At 44.3% G+C, this 16,910-nt stretch overlaps 1 protein-coding gene across 1 annotated transcript in view; it reads right to left on the reverse strand.

Moving 5' to 3' along the window:
* Window positions 1-16,910, reverse strand: part of myom3 (myomesin 3) — a 99,269-nt gene that overhangs the window by 17,689 nt on the left and 64,670 nt on the right. The window contains exons 26-30 of the mRNA XM_041213196.1: window positions 15,168-15,312; window positions 12,743-12,802; window positions 2,194-2,261; window positions 1,946-2,056; window positions 876-963 (exon numbers count right to left, since the gene is read on the reverse strand). Of these exons, the coding sequence (XP_041069130.1) occupies window positions 876-963; window positions 1,946-2,056; window positions 2,194-2,261; window positions 12,743-12,802; window positions 15,168-15,312 (472 nt within the window). The remainder of the gene's footprint in view (window positions 1-875; window positions 964-1,945; window positions 2,057-2,193; window positions 2,262-12,742; window positions 12,803-15,167; window positions 15,313-16,910) is intronic.

The following is a 16,910-nucleotide window of genomic DNA, read 5'->3' on the forward strand; positions in this document are numbered from 1 at the left end:
CTGTGTGTGAAGCCTGGCATTGATGATTGTGAGTGCTGACTGAAGCAAGGTAGGCAAACAAACAAGCGAAGTGCAGCTCGCCCAAGTGCACGTCGCTTATATGCTGTTGCAAAACATGTTGGCGTGTTTTCCCGTTGACGTGAGCAGATGATCCAGTGTTGGTGGGGGGGGGGGGAGGGTGAGTCCAGCGGGCTGGCCTAATATGAGTTACAGAACGATCGCAAACTGGTTTCACAACGTCGTGAAACCGAATACGCCATGTTGTCTGCTCACGCTACCCAACCTGCCCGACACTGGCGGGCACGGGAAATCCCAGCCTATGTCAATTTCCCTCTTTAAGACGCTTCTTAAAACCAACCTCTCTGATTAAGGGTTAGCTATCTTAACATTGCATGTGGCTTGGTGCACAATTTGTTTGTTCACGCTCTTGTGAATTGTCTTAGGACATTGTAATTTGTCAGATGAAAGTTGTTGTGTTGCTATCACATTCTCACTTTGGCCATCTGGAGGTTGATGCCTGTAAGGACTACAGCGGAGGGTCCACTGTTCATATGTTGATCAGCACCCAAACACACAGAAGCAATTCCCCATATTCACTTTAATTCAACAAATGGCTATTACCAGGCAGCACATCTGATAGGTCAATCGGTTTGCATTGTGGAGTGCAGCAGCCCATGAATGGAGACATGCAGATCATCAGTTGGCTGCATGCCTCACAGTTAAAGTCACTTTTTAAAATTCTTTCATGGGATGTGGGTGTCGCTGGCCAGGCCAGCATTTGTTGCCCATCCCTAATTGCCCTTGAGAAGATGGTGCTTTGTCTCTGAAGCACCTGAATTTTCATTAAAGAATTTTCATTAAAAAACATTTTATACCTTGATTGAGCATCTCGAGAACACTAGAATCTTGTCCCCTTTCATCCGCCACTACTGTTTTATAAACTCCTTCATCCTTCTTAGTGACCTGGAAAAAAAATGATTCTGTAAAAACAGAAGAAAATGCAATGGGAAACATGCACTGGGACATTCCTCTTTGGAGTGGGATTTCTGCTGGCTGCTCTGGATCTGCCCCAGCCTCCACACATTTGCATGGATAGGTTTCATTCTGAAGGCTTGGTCATTCCTGGTAGGATTGCTATCAACAATAGTGGAATATCTTGGTGGTGCTGGATTGGGAATGCTCCTGCAGCAGCTGAAGAGGTAGCAAGAGGCCTTAAAGGTACAGAAGCGACTGGATGAGATGTGAGGAGGCTGCTACAAAATATTTTCTCTTTATGGAGGCCTCTATCTTTACCTCCTGGGAGTCTTGAGATATCCCATAAGCTTCCAAATGATGCTCCAGAAACAGTTAATGATTCAGGTTAGTAATGACCTTTTATGAGGATCTTATGAAAGGTCATTAACCTGAAGCTTTAACTCCATTTTGTTCCCTGCAGATGCTACCAGACCTGTTGAGTATTTCCAATATTTTCTGTTTTTATTTCTGGTATAGCACTTTCTGTTCCACTGTATTAGGAGGGAGGAGATGAGAATATTTTGAATAAAACCTATAAAGATTTTTCTATATTAGCACACAGAGCTAAGCAACTGAGGAGCTAAGTGGCTTTTTTTTTATTGTTTCTACTTTCTCTAGATTAAAGTTCATTTGAACATTTTTTAAATAAATTAACAGCAGATAATAGTCACTGAGAGAAATGGAAACAGTTGTACATTGATACCAAAACTAATAAATGATCCAAGAGCCGAGAAATCAGAACTCCAGAAGAGCAACTCAGCATTGTCTTGTGGTTTTAACTCCCACACCTTTGTATAATTTCACATGCTTTGAATATAAATTTCCTGAATTGGGCTGTTGGGTAGGGAGCATAAAATGAAAATTTTCAGCTATCTGATACACCCCACCCAGGAATGGGGACCAGCAAAACAACACCTCTGGCTTTCATTACCTGTGAGATTGAAAGGGAACTGGTGCCACTCTGGGGATCGTATATAACATCTGTAATTTGTTTCCCATCTTTGCACCATTCAATGCTGGTTTGGGTCTTTGTGTTTGACACCTGTTTAATGAACACAGTAAAACATTAATGAAAATTGAGGCATCACACCAGTGCCTCTCACTAAATAGTTTTGAGTGACACTAAAATGAATGACATTTAAGTTATACGCAATTTATTTTTACAGAACATTTTCATACCTTACAGGTGAGAAGGAGGTCACATTCTTCTGTCACTTCCCAGTGCAAGTACTCTTCAAAATAAGGCCCTGAAAGTTTGTTTGGATAAGTTATGGATATCAAAAACAACAAGAACTGCAGTGTTAATGTATTCCTTATATTCAAGTTTCACTGTGGGATAACAGATGTCAATGGGAGGGGAGTAGCACCATTCTTTTAAAACGTTGCAACGATATAAAAAGAGCCTTCAGCGAGGTTGTCATGCAATATAAAATTACACATAATTTTCTACTTAGCGTCCTGTCTGTTCTGCCACACTCTGACACTGATGCTGCAGTTTGTCACGTACATCTGCCCTCAGGTATGATTCGCCAGTCCCATTCTTCCTGTTTTATAACACTTATGAAATTATACAAAAAAATATTGAGGCTATTTTGAAGAATCTGTTGGCGGTGGTGGTGGGTGGGGGGTGGGTGGGGTTGGGGGGGTGGGGGTACGGAGGTTGTACAGGTGGTTTAGCCACCCTAAAAATGGGTGGGTTTGCTTCAGGTTAGAGGTTAAAAAGCTAAAACTCTGAAAAAGGAATCCAATCCACATTAATCGAGTTTTTTAATAGAGGCGGGATGAGGGGTGGGTGACCTATCTACTTGAAGATAGCAGGTCGGTCATTTAAATACTTTAAAGAGGCTGCATATCTTCATTAACAGTGATTCTATTTTTAAGCAATTGGTCAAGTTTGTCCAGCCTTGAGAAAACCAACAGGTGAAAGGAGGTGAGTGGGCTGAACACATGTGGTAATTGCCTTTATAGCATTGCCTGAGGGCCAGAAGGAGCAAGAGTATCTTCTACCCAGTTAACCCCACTCACTGTGGCCTGCTTGCACCCCCTCTGCGATCAGAAGACTCTTGGCTTCTATCTGCCCCCCTCTACAATGTTCATATTCCACCAGGAACACCACCTGCCTCTTTGCTTAACTGACACACTCCCAACAATTAGAAACCTCCACCATTGCCTCCCTCCCTCCATGGTCTCTAACCCCTTGACCAGACCTACCTGCTGTCAGGCCAGCTCAGCTACTGCCTTGTCTTTAGTATTTCCCACCCAACAGGCTGCAGCCTGTTAAATCAGGCACCCTGTGGATGGGAAAACTATAGAAAAAAGATTTAAAGTACCTGAAGGATGTTTGGGAAACCACAGTTTCAGTTGCCCTACCTGAAAGCAGCAGACTCACACAAGAACTGTTCCTCTGAGTTAATATCCAGCAGTCTGTCTTTTTGAGATTATATCAGAGTCGACCTGCCTAGTTTGAATTTGAACTTAAACAAAAGCTTGGCAGTTAACTGTTCCCTGGTGCATTCTCCATGGCAACACCTCTACCAATCAGAATCCGCTTGCCAATCAATCAGCACTCTCACAAAAGTATAATAATTCTCATAGTATTTTTGTGATTTGTTGTAAAAGTAGGTTAATAGTGGGATTTGGATAGTTTCTATGTGTGTGATTGTGATGTAGTTGAATTGGAGACAGCTGATCTGGAGGTGTTCAGCGGAGTTGGGTGGAATTTTCCGTGTCTGCCGGTGTCGGTGTGATCAGTGGCGTGGGCGGACAATATTGCGCGATTGGTTTTACGACGGTGGGAAACCAGTTTGTGATTGTTTGCTCAGCCCGCCAATGGCAGGCTGCTTTTCTCACCATTGGACATTGGGAACCTCATTGTAACATATTAGCATATCATTATCAGGCCAGCCCCACCAGTATCATCCCCCTCCGCTGGATCGTCCGTCCCCATCAGCGGGAAAGCACGCCGACGTGTTTCACAACAACACATAAAAGGCGCGCACTTGGCAGCCTGCACTTTGAGGGGAACTGGGAGGTGACTGCACAGTAACGTTGTGCAGCGCTCACCAGAGTCACCTGTTGGACTTCAAGCATGGGGGGCGCTGTGGGGTTGGGGTTGAGGGCAGCCCGGCTATTGAGGCGACTTGTCGGGGAGCAAAGGCAGCCCTGTCATTGAATATAGCGCACAAGCGTTCGGGGTGGGGGGGGTAGAGTGGGCCAGTGAAGTGGCCACATATTGGGGAAACCTGTAGCTGAGTCAGTTCAGGCACAGCCTCATTGATATGATTGGAGTTGGGCTCCTTGCTTATCTGCCCACTCAAGCAATGCAGAGGCATCAAAATGCCAGTAAGTGCGCCAGAGCTTTTCACCCCCCCAACCCTCTCCGCATTCCAACCACCCCCACCCCACCCCCCACCCACTCCGGCACTGACTGCAAAGTCATGAGCATTTTAGTGGACAGCAGAACAGTTGGACAATTGCACACATAGTAGAGTCTCCTCGCTAAATCTGGCCATGGAGCAGTCACTGGTGGAGGCTCACAGCCTCTTGCAATGTCATCATCCCAGTTTGGACCAGTCTCCCCCATGGTTCAAGCTAACAGGGCAGCCTTGCAGCGCGGGTTAGGAGAATGCCTGTGCCTGAGCTGAGAGCACAGCCTGCAGTCCAATGGGCAAAGCTGCTGCCAATTGGTCAGGAGGAGTGGGGCGGAGGTGGGTGGGGTTTCGGGCATCCATGCAGCGCACTAATCTCTGGCCCCCAAGTGGTGGCCAGCACTAAGGGGCCTTCACTCTTAACCAGGACGGGTTCTTAGTGCACCCATGCTAACCACGTGTCTCTCTCTTTCACCCAGCAGGAGTACATCAGGATCATGGGGCCTGGTGAACTAGCTGTATGCCTGATGGCCCACAGAGCACGAAGATGATGGAGGAGAGAATGACTGAGGCTCCTGGCTGCACAGAGGCAGAACCAGCACCCTCAGGAAGAAGGGGCAGCTGGGGCTCCCACACAGACCGCTCAAGAGCCACAGTGAGCTGTCGCAGGCCAGTGCAGGGTCTATAGACGCCGCCTTTAATTCCTGCAGATGACGGAGAACCAGTGTTGCCGGAGACTGTGCATGTCTAGGGAACTGGTCGGTCACATTTTATTCATTAATTCATTCATGGGACATGGGCTTCACTGGCTGGGCCAGCATTTATTGCCCATCCCTAGTTGGCCCTGAGAAGGTGGTGGTGAGCTGCCTTCTTGAACCGCTGCAGTCTATGTGGTGTAGCTACACCCACAGTGCTGTTAGGAAAGGAGTTCCAGGATTTTGACTCAGTGACAGTGAAGGAACGGTGATATATTTCCAAGTCAGGATGGTGAGTGACTTTGAGGGAAACTTCCAGGTGATGGTACAGGATTTGGTGCCACATGGGCATGGAAGGCATCCACTGCCAGTGGCCGTGAAAGTGACAGCGGTGCTTAATATCTATGCCAGTGGCTCCTTACAGGGCTCCACAAGTGACCTCTGTGGGATCTCACAAGCCTCCACTCATAAATGCATCCTTGAGAATGTGGATGCCATCTTTACGAGGGCACACAACTTTATGCATTTCGCCCAGGACTGGGATGGCCAGGATGCAAGAGCGATTGGATTTGCCCAGGTCTCGGGTTTCCCCATAGGTATAGGGTGCAATCGACTGCACTCATGTGGCACTCAGATCTCTGTTGCAACACATGGTGGACTACATCGACTGCAAGGGGTTCCATTCGCTGAATGACTAGCTACCAGAAACACATCCTGCAGGTCTGTGCACGGTTCCCAGGGACCATCCATCACTCCTACATCTCCACCAGCCTCCGCGTTCAAAGGATCATCCTCCGCCATTTCTGTCAACTCCAGCATGATGCCACCACCAAACACATCTTCTCTTCACCCCCCCACCCCCCCTCCCCACCCCGGGGCTTTTCACAAGGATAGTTCCCTCCAGGACACCCTGGTCCACTCCTCCATTACCCCCCACACCTCAACCCCCTCCCACGGCACCTTCCCATGCAACCACAGAAGGTGCAACACCTGCCCCTTTACTTCCCCCCTTCTCACCGTCCAAGGGCCCAAACACTCCTTTCAAGTGAAGCAGACTGGGTGACCGCAAGCATGACTCAGACCTTCCTGTTGCTTGCCATTTCAACACTCCACCCTGCTCTCTTGCCCACATGTCCGTCCTTGGCCTGCTGCATTGTTCCAGTGAAGCTCAGCGCAAACTGGAGGAGCAGCACCTCATCTTCCGACTAGGCACTTTACAGCCTTCCGGACTGAATAGTGAGTTCAACAATTTCAGATCATGAACTCTCTCCTCCATCCCGACCCCCTTTCCGATCCCCCTTTTTCCAATATTTGATCATTGTTTTTACAAATATATATTTTTTTCCCTCCTATTTTAAAATTTATTTTGATCCATTGTTTCATCTCCACTTTTTAGCCCATTTCAATCCCTTCCCCCCACTCCACCCCCACTAGGGCCATCTCCCACTTGCTCATCCTGCTTTCTTCCTTTAATGTCTCAGTTAGCACATCCTTTACATAATATCACCACCATCAACACCCCTTTGTCCTTTTGTCTATGACATCTTTGGCAGTCTCTTCTTGGCTCCACCTATCGAGATCTACCTGTCCCACCCCCCTCTACCAGCTTATATTTCATCTCATTCCTATATGTCTTAGTTCTGATGAAGGGTCATACGGACTCAAAACGTCAACTGTATCCCTCTCCGCAGATGCTGTCAGACCTGCTGAGTTTTTCCAGGTATTTTTGTTTTTACTTCTACATTCTCAGTCAGTCACAGATCCCTGGAGTCTTCCAGGGTCCACAGAAGCTGCAGGGTTGGCTCCTCAGGGACAAGGGCTACTCACAGAGGCCGTGGCTGATGACACCTGTGCAGCAGCCTCAGACTGCAGCAGAGCGACACTATAATGAGGCTTATGCTGCAACTCACTACTTGATGGAGCAGACCATCGGGATGCTGAAGATGAGGTTCCAGTGCCTGGACCAGTCTGGTGGAGCCCTACAATATAGTCCACAGAGGGTGTCAAACATCATTGCCTGCTGCACCCTTTACAACCTGGCACTGCAACAGGGAGAGGAGCTGGCTGAGGAGGAGATATAGGAGCTGGAGGTCTCCTCCGATGAGGAGGATGCCAACAGGGATGAGGATGAGCAGGTCCTTGAAGGTGAAGATGATGGGAATGAGGCCCTTGCACTGGCTAGATGAGGCAGGAGCACTTGGGAGGCCCTCATAGCTGCTAGATTTGTGAAGCATGATGACGATAGGCAGTGAGGAGACACAATAGATTCTTGCATCGCATCTGAACATTTGACTCCAGTCTGGCTTCTGGCAGAGTGAATACCCTCTGTGAGAATGCTCTTGTCATGGAGACGCAGTGGAGGCCCTCATAGTTGCTCGATTGCAGGAGGATGATGACAACATGCAGTGAGGAAAACTCCATAAATCTTCACATAGCCTCTGAGAATGTCTGACACCTGTCTGGCTGAGGGCAGCTCACTTGTGCTCTGTGATCAGGGTCAGATCATTGAGATGCAGCCGTAAACTTTAGAAGCATCTGATCCTTTGTTCAAATTCAGCACCTGAGCCCTTCAGGAGCTGGTGCACAGCATCACCGGTCACAGATGCTGAAGAGATGGGGACCAGCCCCTCCTTAAAGGTGTTGAGAGCACACAGAGAGAATGAGGGAACTCTGAGGTACCTGCCCACTACATTCTGGCAGCAATGACCAGCACCGTCGAGGTGCAGGCATCAGTAATGTGTCCGGGGAGTGTGAGGCTGGACCATCGCTGTGGTCTGGAGGCTGCACAGACACAGGGAAGAGGCCCTGGACTGAGACACCTGCCTTTATCTTGTGCAGAAAGGTTTCACATCTGAGTGACAAGAACACGGCTCATCGGAACAAGGAGCCACAGGCAGGGAGACATTCTTGGGAATTTATTGACAATAGTGAAGAGAACGTAGAAGTGACTAACACCCGTGCCAAGGCTGTGCAAATAACTTTCCTAGCCCTGCCGCTACATCTTGGTGCTGGTCTGTGGTGCTGGAGCTGCTGAGGGCACAGAAGGAGGGAAGTTGGATGGGCCGGACACTCTCGGAGTCATCTGGGCCCAGAGTGTGCACGTGCTGATCCTCCTGGTGATGAATAAAGTTTTAACCTAAAACCCAGTGGGAAGATGTTTAATTTTGTGCAAGTTCTTCCGATGTTTGAAGAAAGAGACGTGGAAGCATTCTTTATCTCAATCGAGAAGATAATTGAACAGGTGAAATGGCCACAAGAAAACTGGACATTGATGTTACAACCTAGGTTAGTGGGTAGAGCACATGATGTTTGTGCTTCACTGTCAGAAGAAATGTCAGTGGATTATGATGGTTAAAAAAAGGCTATTTTGAGTGCATATGAGTTGGTTCCTGAGGCATACAGACAGAAATTTAGGAATATGAGAAAAGAGCCTGGGCAAACTTATATTGAATTTGAGAGAGTAAAACAAAGTAATATTGACCGGTGAATATCAGCATTAAAGATAGGGACAACACAGGCAGCTCTTAGGAAAGTAATTCTTTTGGAAAAATTTAAAGATTCAATTCCTTCGGTAGTGAGAACTCATATGGAGGAGCAGAGGGTTAAAACGGTAAGTCAAGCAGCTGAGATAGCTGACGATTATGAGTTAGTTCATAGTTCTAAACCTTTTGTTCATTTCCCCTTTAAATCAGAGAAAGATAGAAAGCGGGAAGGTGAAAGGGAGGTGGATAGTTAGGGAAGAGAAGGGATAGGTGGAAATTCCCAGGAAGCTTTTTCTCAGACTAAAAAGGAAGGTGCTGAGGGTAGAAGTGACACTTGAAAGTTGAGGCGTTTTCATGGTAATCAAGTTGGTTACACAAAGTCAAAGTGCTGGAAATTACAGGGAAAATCTGTTGGAATTATTGGGATGCAGAAAAGTTCTGGAAGTAAAAAATACTCTGGGTTCCGAGGTTCAGGCACAGGAAAAACCAATGGTTTGTGTACGGGTAAAACAGGAAGAACCAGTGAAAAGTGAAGAAATGGGAATGTGTTCACAATTTAGCCAAGGGAATGCTGAGGAGCAGGTTGCAGGAATGTTTAAAGATTTTGTATGTGAAGGAGGAGTCTTTCCATGTGTACAGGGTGGAGTAGGTAAAGATATTAAAATCTTAAGAGACACAGGGGCTAGTCAATCCTTAATGTTGTGGGATGGTGATATTTGTTATTCAGAGGGAGTATTGCAGGAACAGACATTTCTGATGAAGAGTCATATGGACTTGAAATGTTAACTGTGTCCCCCTCCGCAGATGCTGTCAGACCTGCTGAGTTTTACCAGCTAATTTTATTTTTGTTTCTGTTTAATATTTTTTTTTACTCTTGCCTTAACAGGGGTATAACTAGAAGCCAAATTAGGGGTTTTAGGAGTTATTATAGTAGTAATTTGTAGACCTATGTATGTGCTTGAAATCTTTTCTTTTGGTAATAAATGTTTAATTTAGTTTTTTTTTTAAATCTCTGAAGTTTTGGTGGACTTATTACTTCTGAATTCAGGACACGCATCTTGAAATAAATACAAATTGTAAAAACCATTGTAATAGCGTGATCAAGTTTCCCTTGTGGATTTGATCTGCCTTGTCAATAACAGCTCCCTCTTCTCATGCATCATAAGCTGCTGCTCCCTTTCAGATTTGGCATACTTGTGAATTTGTCCTATGAGTGGAAGATGAAAAACTTCGGCCGCAACTCTCTCTTTTCAGCAACACTCAAGTTCTGTATTTTAAATTTTTTTAAAGTAATTTTACTGGCTTCGCACTATAATAACCCAATCAGTAATTTGTGTGCTGCTATTTTTGTGTAAGTGGGGAATGCTGGGACAAATCCCTGCACCTGGCCTAACAATTCACCATGATATTGGGCTTCATTTCCATCGAGCCAGCAAGCTGTGTTCAAGAATGGGCAGCTCCCCAGCGAAGCAGCACTGAAGATTGGGCAACTGCAACAGCAGCAGCAACTCTCAGCTAAATGGGGAGAGGTGACCAGGAAGGGATGGGGTGGGGTTGATTTGATTGGAAAGAAAGCAATGGCCAGGGAAGGGGAGGTCGCAGTAGACGGGTTTAGGGTAGCAGTGGTGATCTAGTGGAGGATCTGTAGCTGGCCATTGACCACATTGTTTGAAAGTGCAGTCCATTGAGACACGCCTGCTCCTCCTGACCCCAGGTAAGTATTTTTGCCTCTTAGTTACAGTCTAACAGGTGCTCCATTTAAGGAATATAATAACCACAGAACCTTTAAGGACTATTTATGGCTTGATTTTCCTGAGTGTAGCCAGTGCTGGCTGACTGAGGAACACAAAATATGCAGCTGATTGGCTGTTTATTTGCATATGTGAAGTGTTAACCGCCTGTTTCAGGTATGGGGCCTGCTGGCTGATTAATTTACCAATATCATGGGTGGTGTACTTCCAGCTCACAATGAGCATGTGCTTCCTGCCCACCAAATGGGAGGCTTCAGAGAACATTTAGCATCATGTCTTTATATAGTAATTAAAAAAAAACAGAAAGGTATATTAAATATAGCTCATGGTTTCAAATACAATTATGCTAGGATTGATCAAAATGCATTAAACTATTTCCTTTGATGTATCAAAGCCATTTTCCTGGTGCTGAGATTAAAAGATACAATATGCTTTTATCTATTTATGAAATGCCTTGAGGTATTTCTGTAAGTGAAGGACATTGTTGTAAATGTTACTCTTCTTGTTTTAATCAACAAAATGACATCCTCAGTTCCAGTACAAAATAATGACAAAGCAACCAATATAAAATCTAACCACTTATATCCTCAGTGCAACGCAACACAGTGAGAATGATAAAGTGTCACAAATGAAATCTTCCATAATGGTGACTGGAAGAGAGAAATTAACTGCATGCATTAAGGTAAAGAAATGTCAAGCAGGTTTAAAAAAATTGTACCTATGTTAAGGGGTCATGTCTGACCAACTTGAATTTTTCAAAGAGGTGACCGGGTGTATAGATGAGGGCAATGCATTTGACGTAGTCTACTTGGACTTCAGCAAGGCTTTTGATAAGGTCCCGCATGGGTGACTGATAATGAAGGTAAGAGCCCATGGGATCCAAGACAATTTGGCAAATTGGATCCAGAATTGACTGAGTGGCAGGAAGCAGAGGGTGATGGTCGAGGGGTGTTTTTGTGACTGGATGCCTGTGTCCAGTGGGATTCCACAGGGATCGGTGTTGGGCCCCTTGCTGTTTGTGGTATATATAAACGATTTAGACTTGAATGTAGGAGGTTGGATCAGTAAGTTCACGGATGACACAAAAATTGGTGGGCTGGTAAATATTGAGGAGGATAGCTTTAGATTACAGGAGGATATAGACAGGCTGGTCGGATGGGCTGATCAGTGGCAAATGAAATTTAATCTGGATAAGTGTGAGGTGATGCACTTGGGCAGGACAAACAAGGCACGGGAATAAACAATGAATGGTAGAAACCTGGGAAGTACTGAGGATCAGAGGGTCCTTGATGTGCATGTCCAACTGTCCCTTAAGGTAGTGGGACAGGTAGATAAGGTGATTAAGAAGATCTATGGGATACTTGCCTTTATTAGCCGGTGTGTAGAATATAAGAGCAGGGAGGTTATGCTGGAACTGTATAAAACTGGTTCAGCCACAGCTAGAGTATTGTGTGTAGTTCTGGAATCTGCATTATAGGAAGGATGCGATTGCACTAGAGAGAGTGCAGAGATATGCCAGGATGTTGCCTGGGCTGGAGAGTTTTAGTTATGAAGAGAGATTGGATAGACTGGGGTTATTTTCCCTGGAGCAGAGGAGATTGAGGGGGAACGTGATAGAGCTGTATAAAATTATGAAGGACATAGATAGGGTAGACAGGAAGGAACTTTTCCTCTTGGTAGAGGGATCAGTAATCAGGGGGCATAGATTTAAGGTAAGGGGCAGGAGGTTTAGAGGGGATGTGAAGAAGAATTTTTTCACCCAGAGGGTGGTGGGAATCTGGAACTCACTGCCTGAAAGGGTGGAAGAGGCAGAAACCCTCATAACATTTAAGAATTATTTGGATGTGCACTTGCGATGCCATGGCATACAAGACTATGAGCCTAGTGCTGGGAAATGTGATTAGAATAGTTAGGTACTTGTTTGACCGGCGCAGACTTGTTGGGCTGAAGGATCTTCTTCTGTGCTGTAGACCTTGATGACTCTATGACTAAAGGAGGGGCAGCTTTAAGATTGGGGATGTGAAGCTTGTAATCCCACCAGGTTTTCATTTTATTCCATTAGTGCAAAGCAGTATATGCTCTAACTTGTTACTAACTTCATGCTGAGTATGAAATATGATTTTATAAGTTTCTTATTGAACTCTTTGTGGGTCATTGCCAAATGTTGGGAAAATTGAATAGGAACTAAGTGGGAGAAAACATTTTCCTCTTCGTTGACTTAATGTGGTAAAACTAGATATATCATTCTTCTGCAAAACAAAACTGGCTACATTGTGACCAGTTCCCATTGTGCAAATATGTCACAAGGAAAAAGTTGTAATATAAAACTGTAAATTAGTAACTAAAGCAGGGCCAATGACCTTGTGTTAAGGCCCTTCACCTGCAATGTAACCACACGCAGATAAAGTTAGTGACATTTTCAACTTCGTTACCTTGTTTTCTCTTCCAATCATTCCTTTGGAAATTAAACTCTGATAAAATATCTCGGAACTCTGAAAAATATCAGATACAGCAAAACATGTATATTAAGTGGTGAGGTTCTATTTAAGTTTCTTTTCACTGATGAGCTAGAACGAGCTTTTTGTTAGAGGTAGAACTCCTGCCTCTGAAGTTCAAACCCTGTGGATACTGGAGACTTGCATTCTGATTGACATCCAGTGGGATATTTGAGTTCAATGTGTGGGACCCCTCATCACATGGGATGTGGGAGGCGGTAAAATGCTCCGCCCATGTAGTACTATCTATTAAAGCTGATTAAATGGTGCAGTAAGGAGTATTCATGTGGCAGCCTGTCAGACTGTCAATCTGCCTGTGAATGCTTTCATTATTTCACTGTTCTCTAAGGACAGAGTATAAGCACACAATTACTTTTTAAAAAACAACTCACCTGTCAACATTTCATCAATATAAGGCTGACTTTCTGTTGCATGATGTTGAAATAGACTTTTAAAATGTAAACTGTTCATTTAGATAGCTGGAGGTTACAACATCAAAACAGACCATTGTGTGTGTCAGCATTTATTCTCTATACAGGCAAATAGTTTATATTCACTTAGCTTGTTTCCATATCCTTTCAATCCCTTTTCCACCTATCCAATTGAAACTTGAATGTTGACATATCTTCTGCCTCAACCACTGATCCTGGAAGTGACTGAGCACTATGTGATAAGGTTTCTCTCACCCCCTGTTCAATTTAATCTATGATCCCTCCTTCATGATCCCTCAACTGCTGGAGTCAATCTGTTCCTGTCTACCAGGTCCCTTACTTATACAATTTTAAACACCTTGTTCTATTTCCTGTAGCTATGTTGCTTCTTTTCTTGCTAAAATCTGCCCCAATCTAATCTGGCATTAGTTTTTGCACCTTTCACTTTTCTGGTTGCAACTTCAACCTTAATGACCATGCTGTGAACGCTCCTCCCGAGGTGTTCACACACACTTAACTCATCCACTTGATTTATTTTATTACTCGTATTACTGTCAAACTTGTAGATCAGAAAATACAAGAAGTCCATTGAATTGCCTCTCCTGTATTTTTCTTAATTCTTTCATGAGATGTGGGCATCAAGGTCAGCATTCGTTGCCCATCCCTGACTGCCCTGTAACTGAGGACAGTTAAGAATCAGCCACATTGCTGGGGGCCTGGAGTCACATGTAGGCCAAGCTGGATAAGGACAGCAGATTTCCTTCTGTAAAGGACATTAGTGAACCCAGGTGGGTTTTTATAACAATTGATGATAGTCATCATGGCCACTAGCTATGACTAGCTTTACATCCCAGATTTTATAAATTGAATTTAAACTCTTACCAGCTGCATAACCCCAGAGAATTAGGTTGGCTAGATTACTGGTCCAATGCATTATCACTATGCCACTACCTCCCACTGTGGAGCTTGCTCTGTAGATTCCAAATATCAGTTAAATGGTTATGCTGTTTTCTACAACAACTCTCATTTAAATAGTGCGTTAGTATGGTGAACATCTGAAATGAGGAGCAAGAAATTCATCCTGAGCAGTAACAGGAACAGAATTAAGGGATGTGACTGAACATGCTGGGACAAAATCCTGGAACTCCCTCGCTAACAGCACTGTGGGTGCACCTACACCACATGGACTGCAGCGGTTCAAGAAGACAGCTCACCACCACCTTCTCAAGGGCAACTAGGGATGGGTAATAAATGATGGCCCAGCCAGCAAAGCCCACATCCCATGAATGAAAAAAAGACATAATTTTGAGGAGGTTTGTAAAGATGGGGGAATGGTTGTAAGGAGAAGAGAGGAGAAATCTATAAGATTCCAGAGTTGAGGGTGTGAGCTGGGCACAGAATTGGAGGAGATTACAAAAGTAGGGTGAGCAAAGCCTTTGGGGCAACTTAAAAACTGGATTTTAAATTCAGTGTTTTAGGGCATGGAGGCCTATTAAAGATAAATGAGAAAAGGGGAGTGATAGGTGAGGGGACCTAGTACTGGATATGTGGGTGATAAAGCTTTTGATCATCTGAAGCTCTTTGTAGAACATTGAGGGGATGAGCCTGGAGGTATTAAAGATATAGGTGAGGGTTACAGCAACTGTGAGGCCAAGGAGAGTGAAGCAATGTTGTGGAGGTAGAAGTAAATGGTTTGTCAAGGAATGGGATATGGGACTTGAAGCTTAGCTGTTAAGTTAAATAGGAGCCAATTTAGGATGTTGTTGGATTCAGCATGTGGGAACCAATGGAGAGTGAGATTGCCTCCTTGAATTAGAGTTATAACATGGAAATTCAATCAATTGTTGGATGACTGACTCCATTACCTTTCATGAATGCAAAAGTGACTGTATAATTCAAGAATAAATGAAAAAAAAAACATATTAACTTACTTTCATCGATCAGAACCAACGTGACCTGCCCCTTGGCTTTCCCATCCTGGAGCTGGGCTGTGTAGGAGCCTTCATCTTCTTCAGAGAAGTTTTGAATGATCATTTCTATAATCCCATTGGCTTTATCAAAATTAATCTTGTGGGTCTATATGGAAAAGAGTACATTTATGTCCTTTTTTCAAACTCCAATCTTTCATTCTCTCTCTATATCTTTTTGCCCACTGTAATTCACACTTCCTTCTCAGCCCCTGCAATGTTTATTTCACAATTCCTCATTTTGATTGGCTAAAGAGACACACAGTTGTTTGTTCTTTGCACTCAGGACCTGATGCCCTCTTTTCTTCATTATGACAATGTCAGCTCACACTTGCAGCAAATTCCCACATAAAACATTTAAAACCTAACCAAACAAGGCCAAGTCTATCTCACAGTGGATGCCTGTCGATGCCCTGCCACCTCAAATTATAGCCCATTAATATAAAAATCAATATTATTACTCAAGTTTGGCATTGATACACAACACTGAAAGCAATTGGCCTCAAAATTCAATTTAGATGAATAAAACTGACTGAAACTCAATAATCTCTGCAGAATGCAGTATGTTTTCTCACAGCTACTATCAGCTCCAAGATATCATTTGATTCATACATATCCAGGAAGATGAGTAACAAAGTAACTCGTGATTTGCCCAATGGATTGTAAAACTGCCAAATTCAGGTCTTTTCTCCGAACTAACACCTTCACATTATTCCTGCTTTTTATGGCTTGCATCATTTGTATGTGTTAGCAGCCACAATATCCCAATGATTTGTTGCACGGTTGGTTGAATAGTTGCCTGTACCAGTGAATATTGTTTATCTAGAGTGTACCTTTAATCTCTCAAGGTGTTTTAGCTTATAATTTTTTTTGGTTGCAAATTTACTCTCCTCTTTGCCTCCTGAACATGCCTGCTCTTGCTGGGATACAGCTCCATGTACCACCATCTATTTGGCCAACTGGCAATTCCTAGCTGACAAGCTATTTGATCATAAAGCAAAGGGCATTAAAGCTGAGCTCAGTCTTGCCTCTGCTCCACAACTGCTGTGTACTTGCAGAAGGAATTGCTGGTTTGACAGGATTGGGAAGGAGCATTGGTTAATCACCCACATTCTCATCTGAGGTCAACTGTCACATCAGCATTTTATTTTAAATCATTTCACGGGATGGGGCAACGCTGATAAGACCAGCATTTATTGCCCTGGAGAAGGTGAGCTGCCTTCTTGGGTATAACTGAGAGGTTTGCGAGGCCATTTCAAAGGTCAGTAAAGTTTTTTTTTAAAATCATTCACGGGATGTGGGCTTTGCTGGCTGGGCCAGCATTTATTGCCTATCCCTAATTGCCCTTGAGAAGGTGGTGGTGAGCTGCCTTCTTGAACTGCGACAGTCCATGTGGTGTAGGTGCACCCACAGCGCTGTCAAGAGTCAAGCACATTGTTGTGAGGCAGGAATCACACTCAGGCCAGGGTGGTAAGGATGGCAGATGTCGTTCCCCGAGGGGCATTGGTGAACCAGATTAGTATTTTGAGAATCCAAAACTTTGGTCACGATTGTTAGCTTTTAAGTTCTAGATGAATTGATTAAATTTAAATTTCCCAGAGTGAATTTAAATTCTCCAGCTTTCGTGATGGGACTTGAACTTGTGTCCACCATGCTATTGTATCACCAGCCTCAGGATCCCAGCATACAGCAGGAATTGAACTCTTG

This window comes from Carcharodon carcharias, chromosome 19 (assembly GCF_017639515.1).
Source record: "Carcharodon carcharias isolate sCarCar2 chromosome 19, sCarCar2.pri, whole genome shotgun sequence".
NCBI classification, from domain to species: domain Eukaryota; kingdom Metazoa; phylum Chordata; class Chondrichthyes; order Lamniformes; family Lamnidae; genus Carcharodon; species Carcharodon carcharias.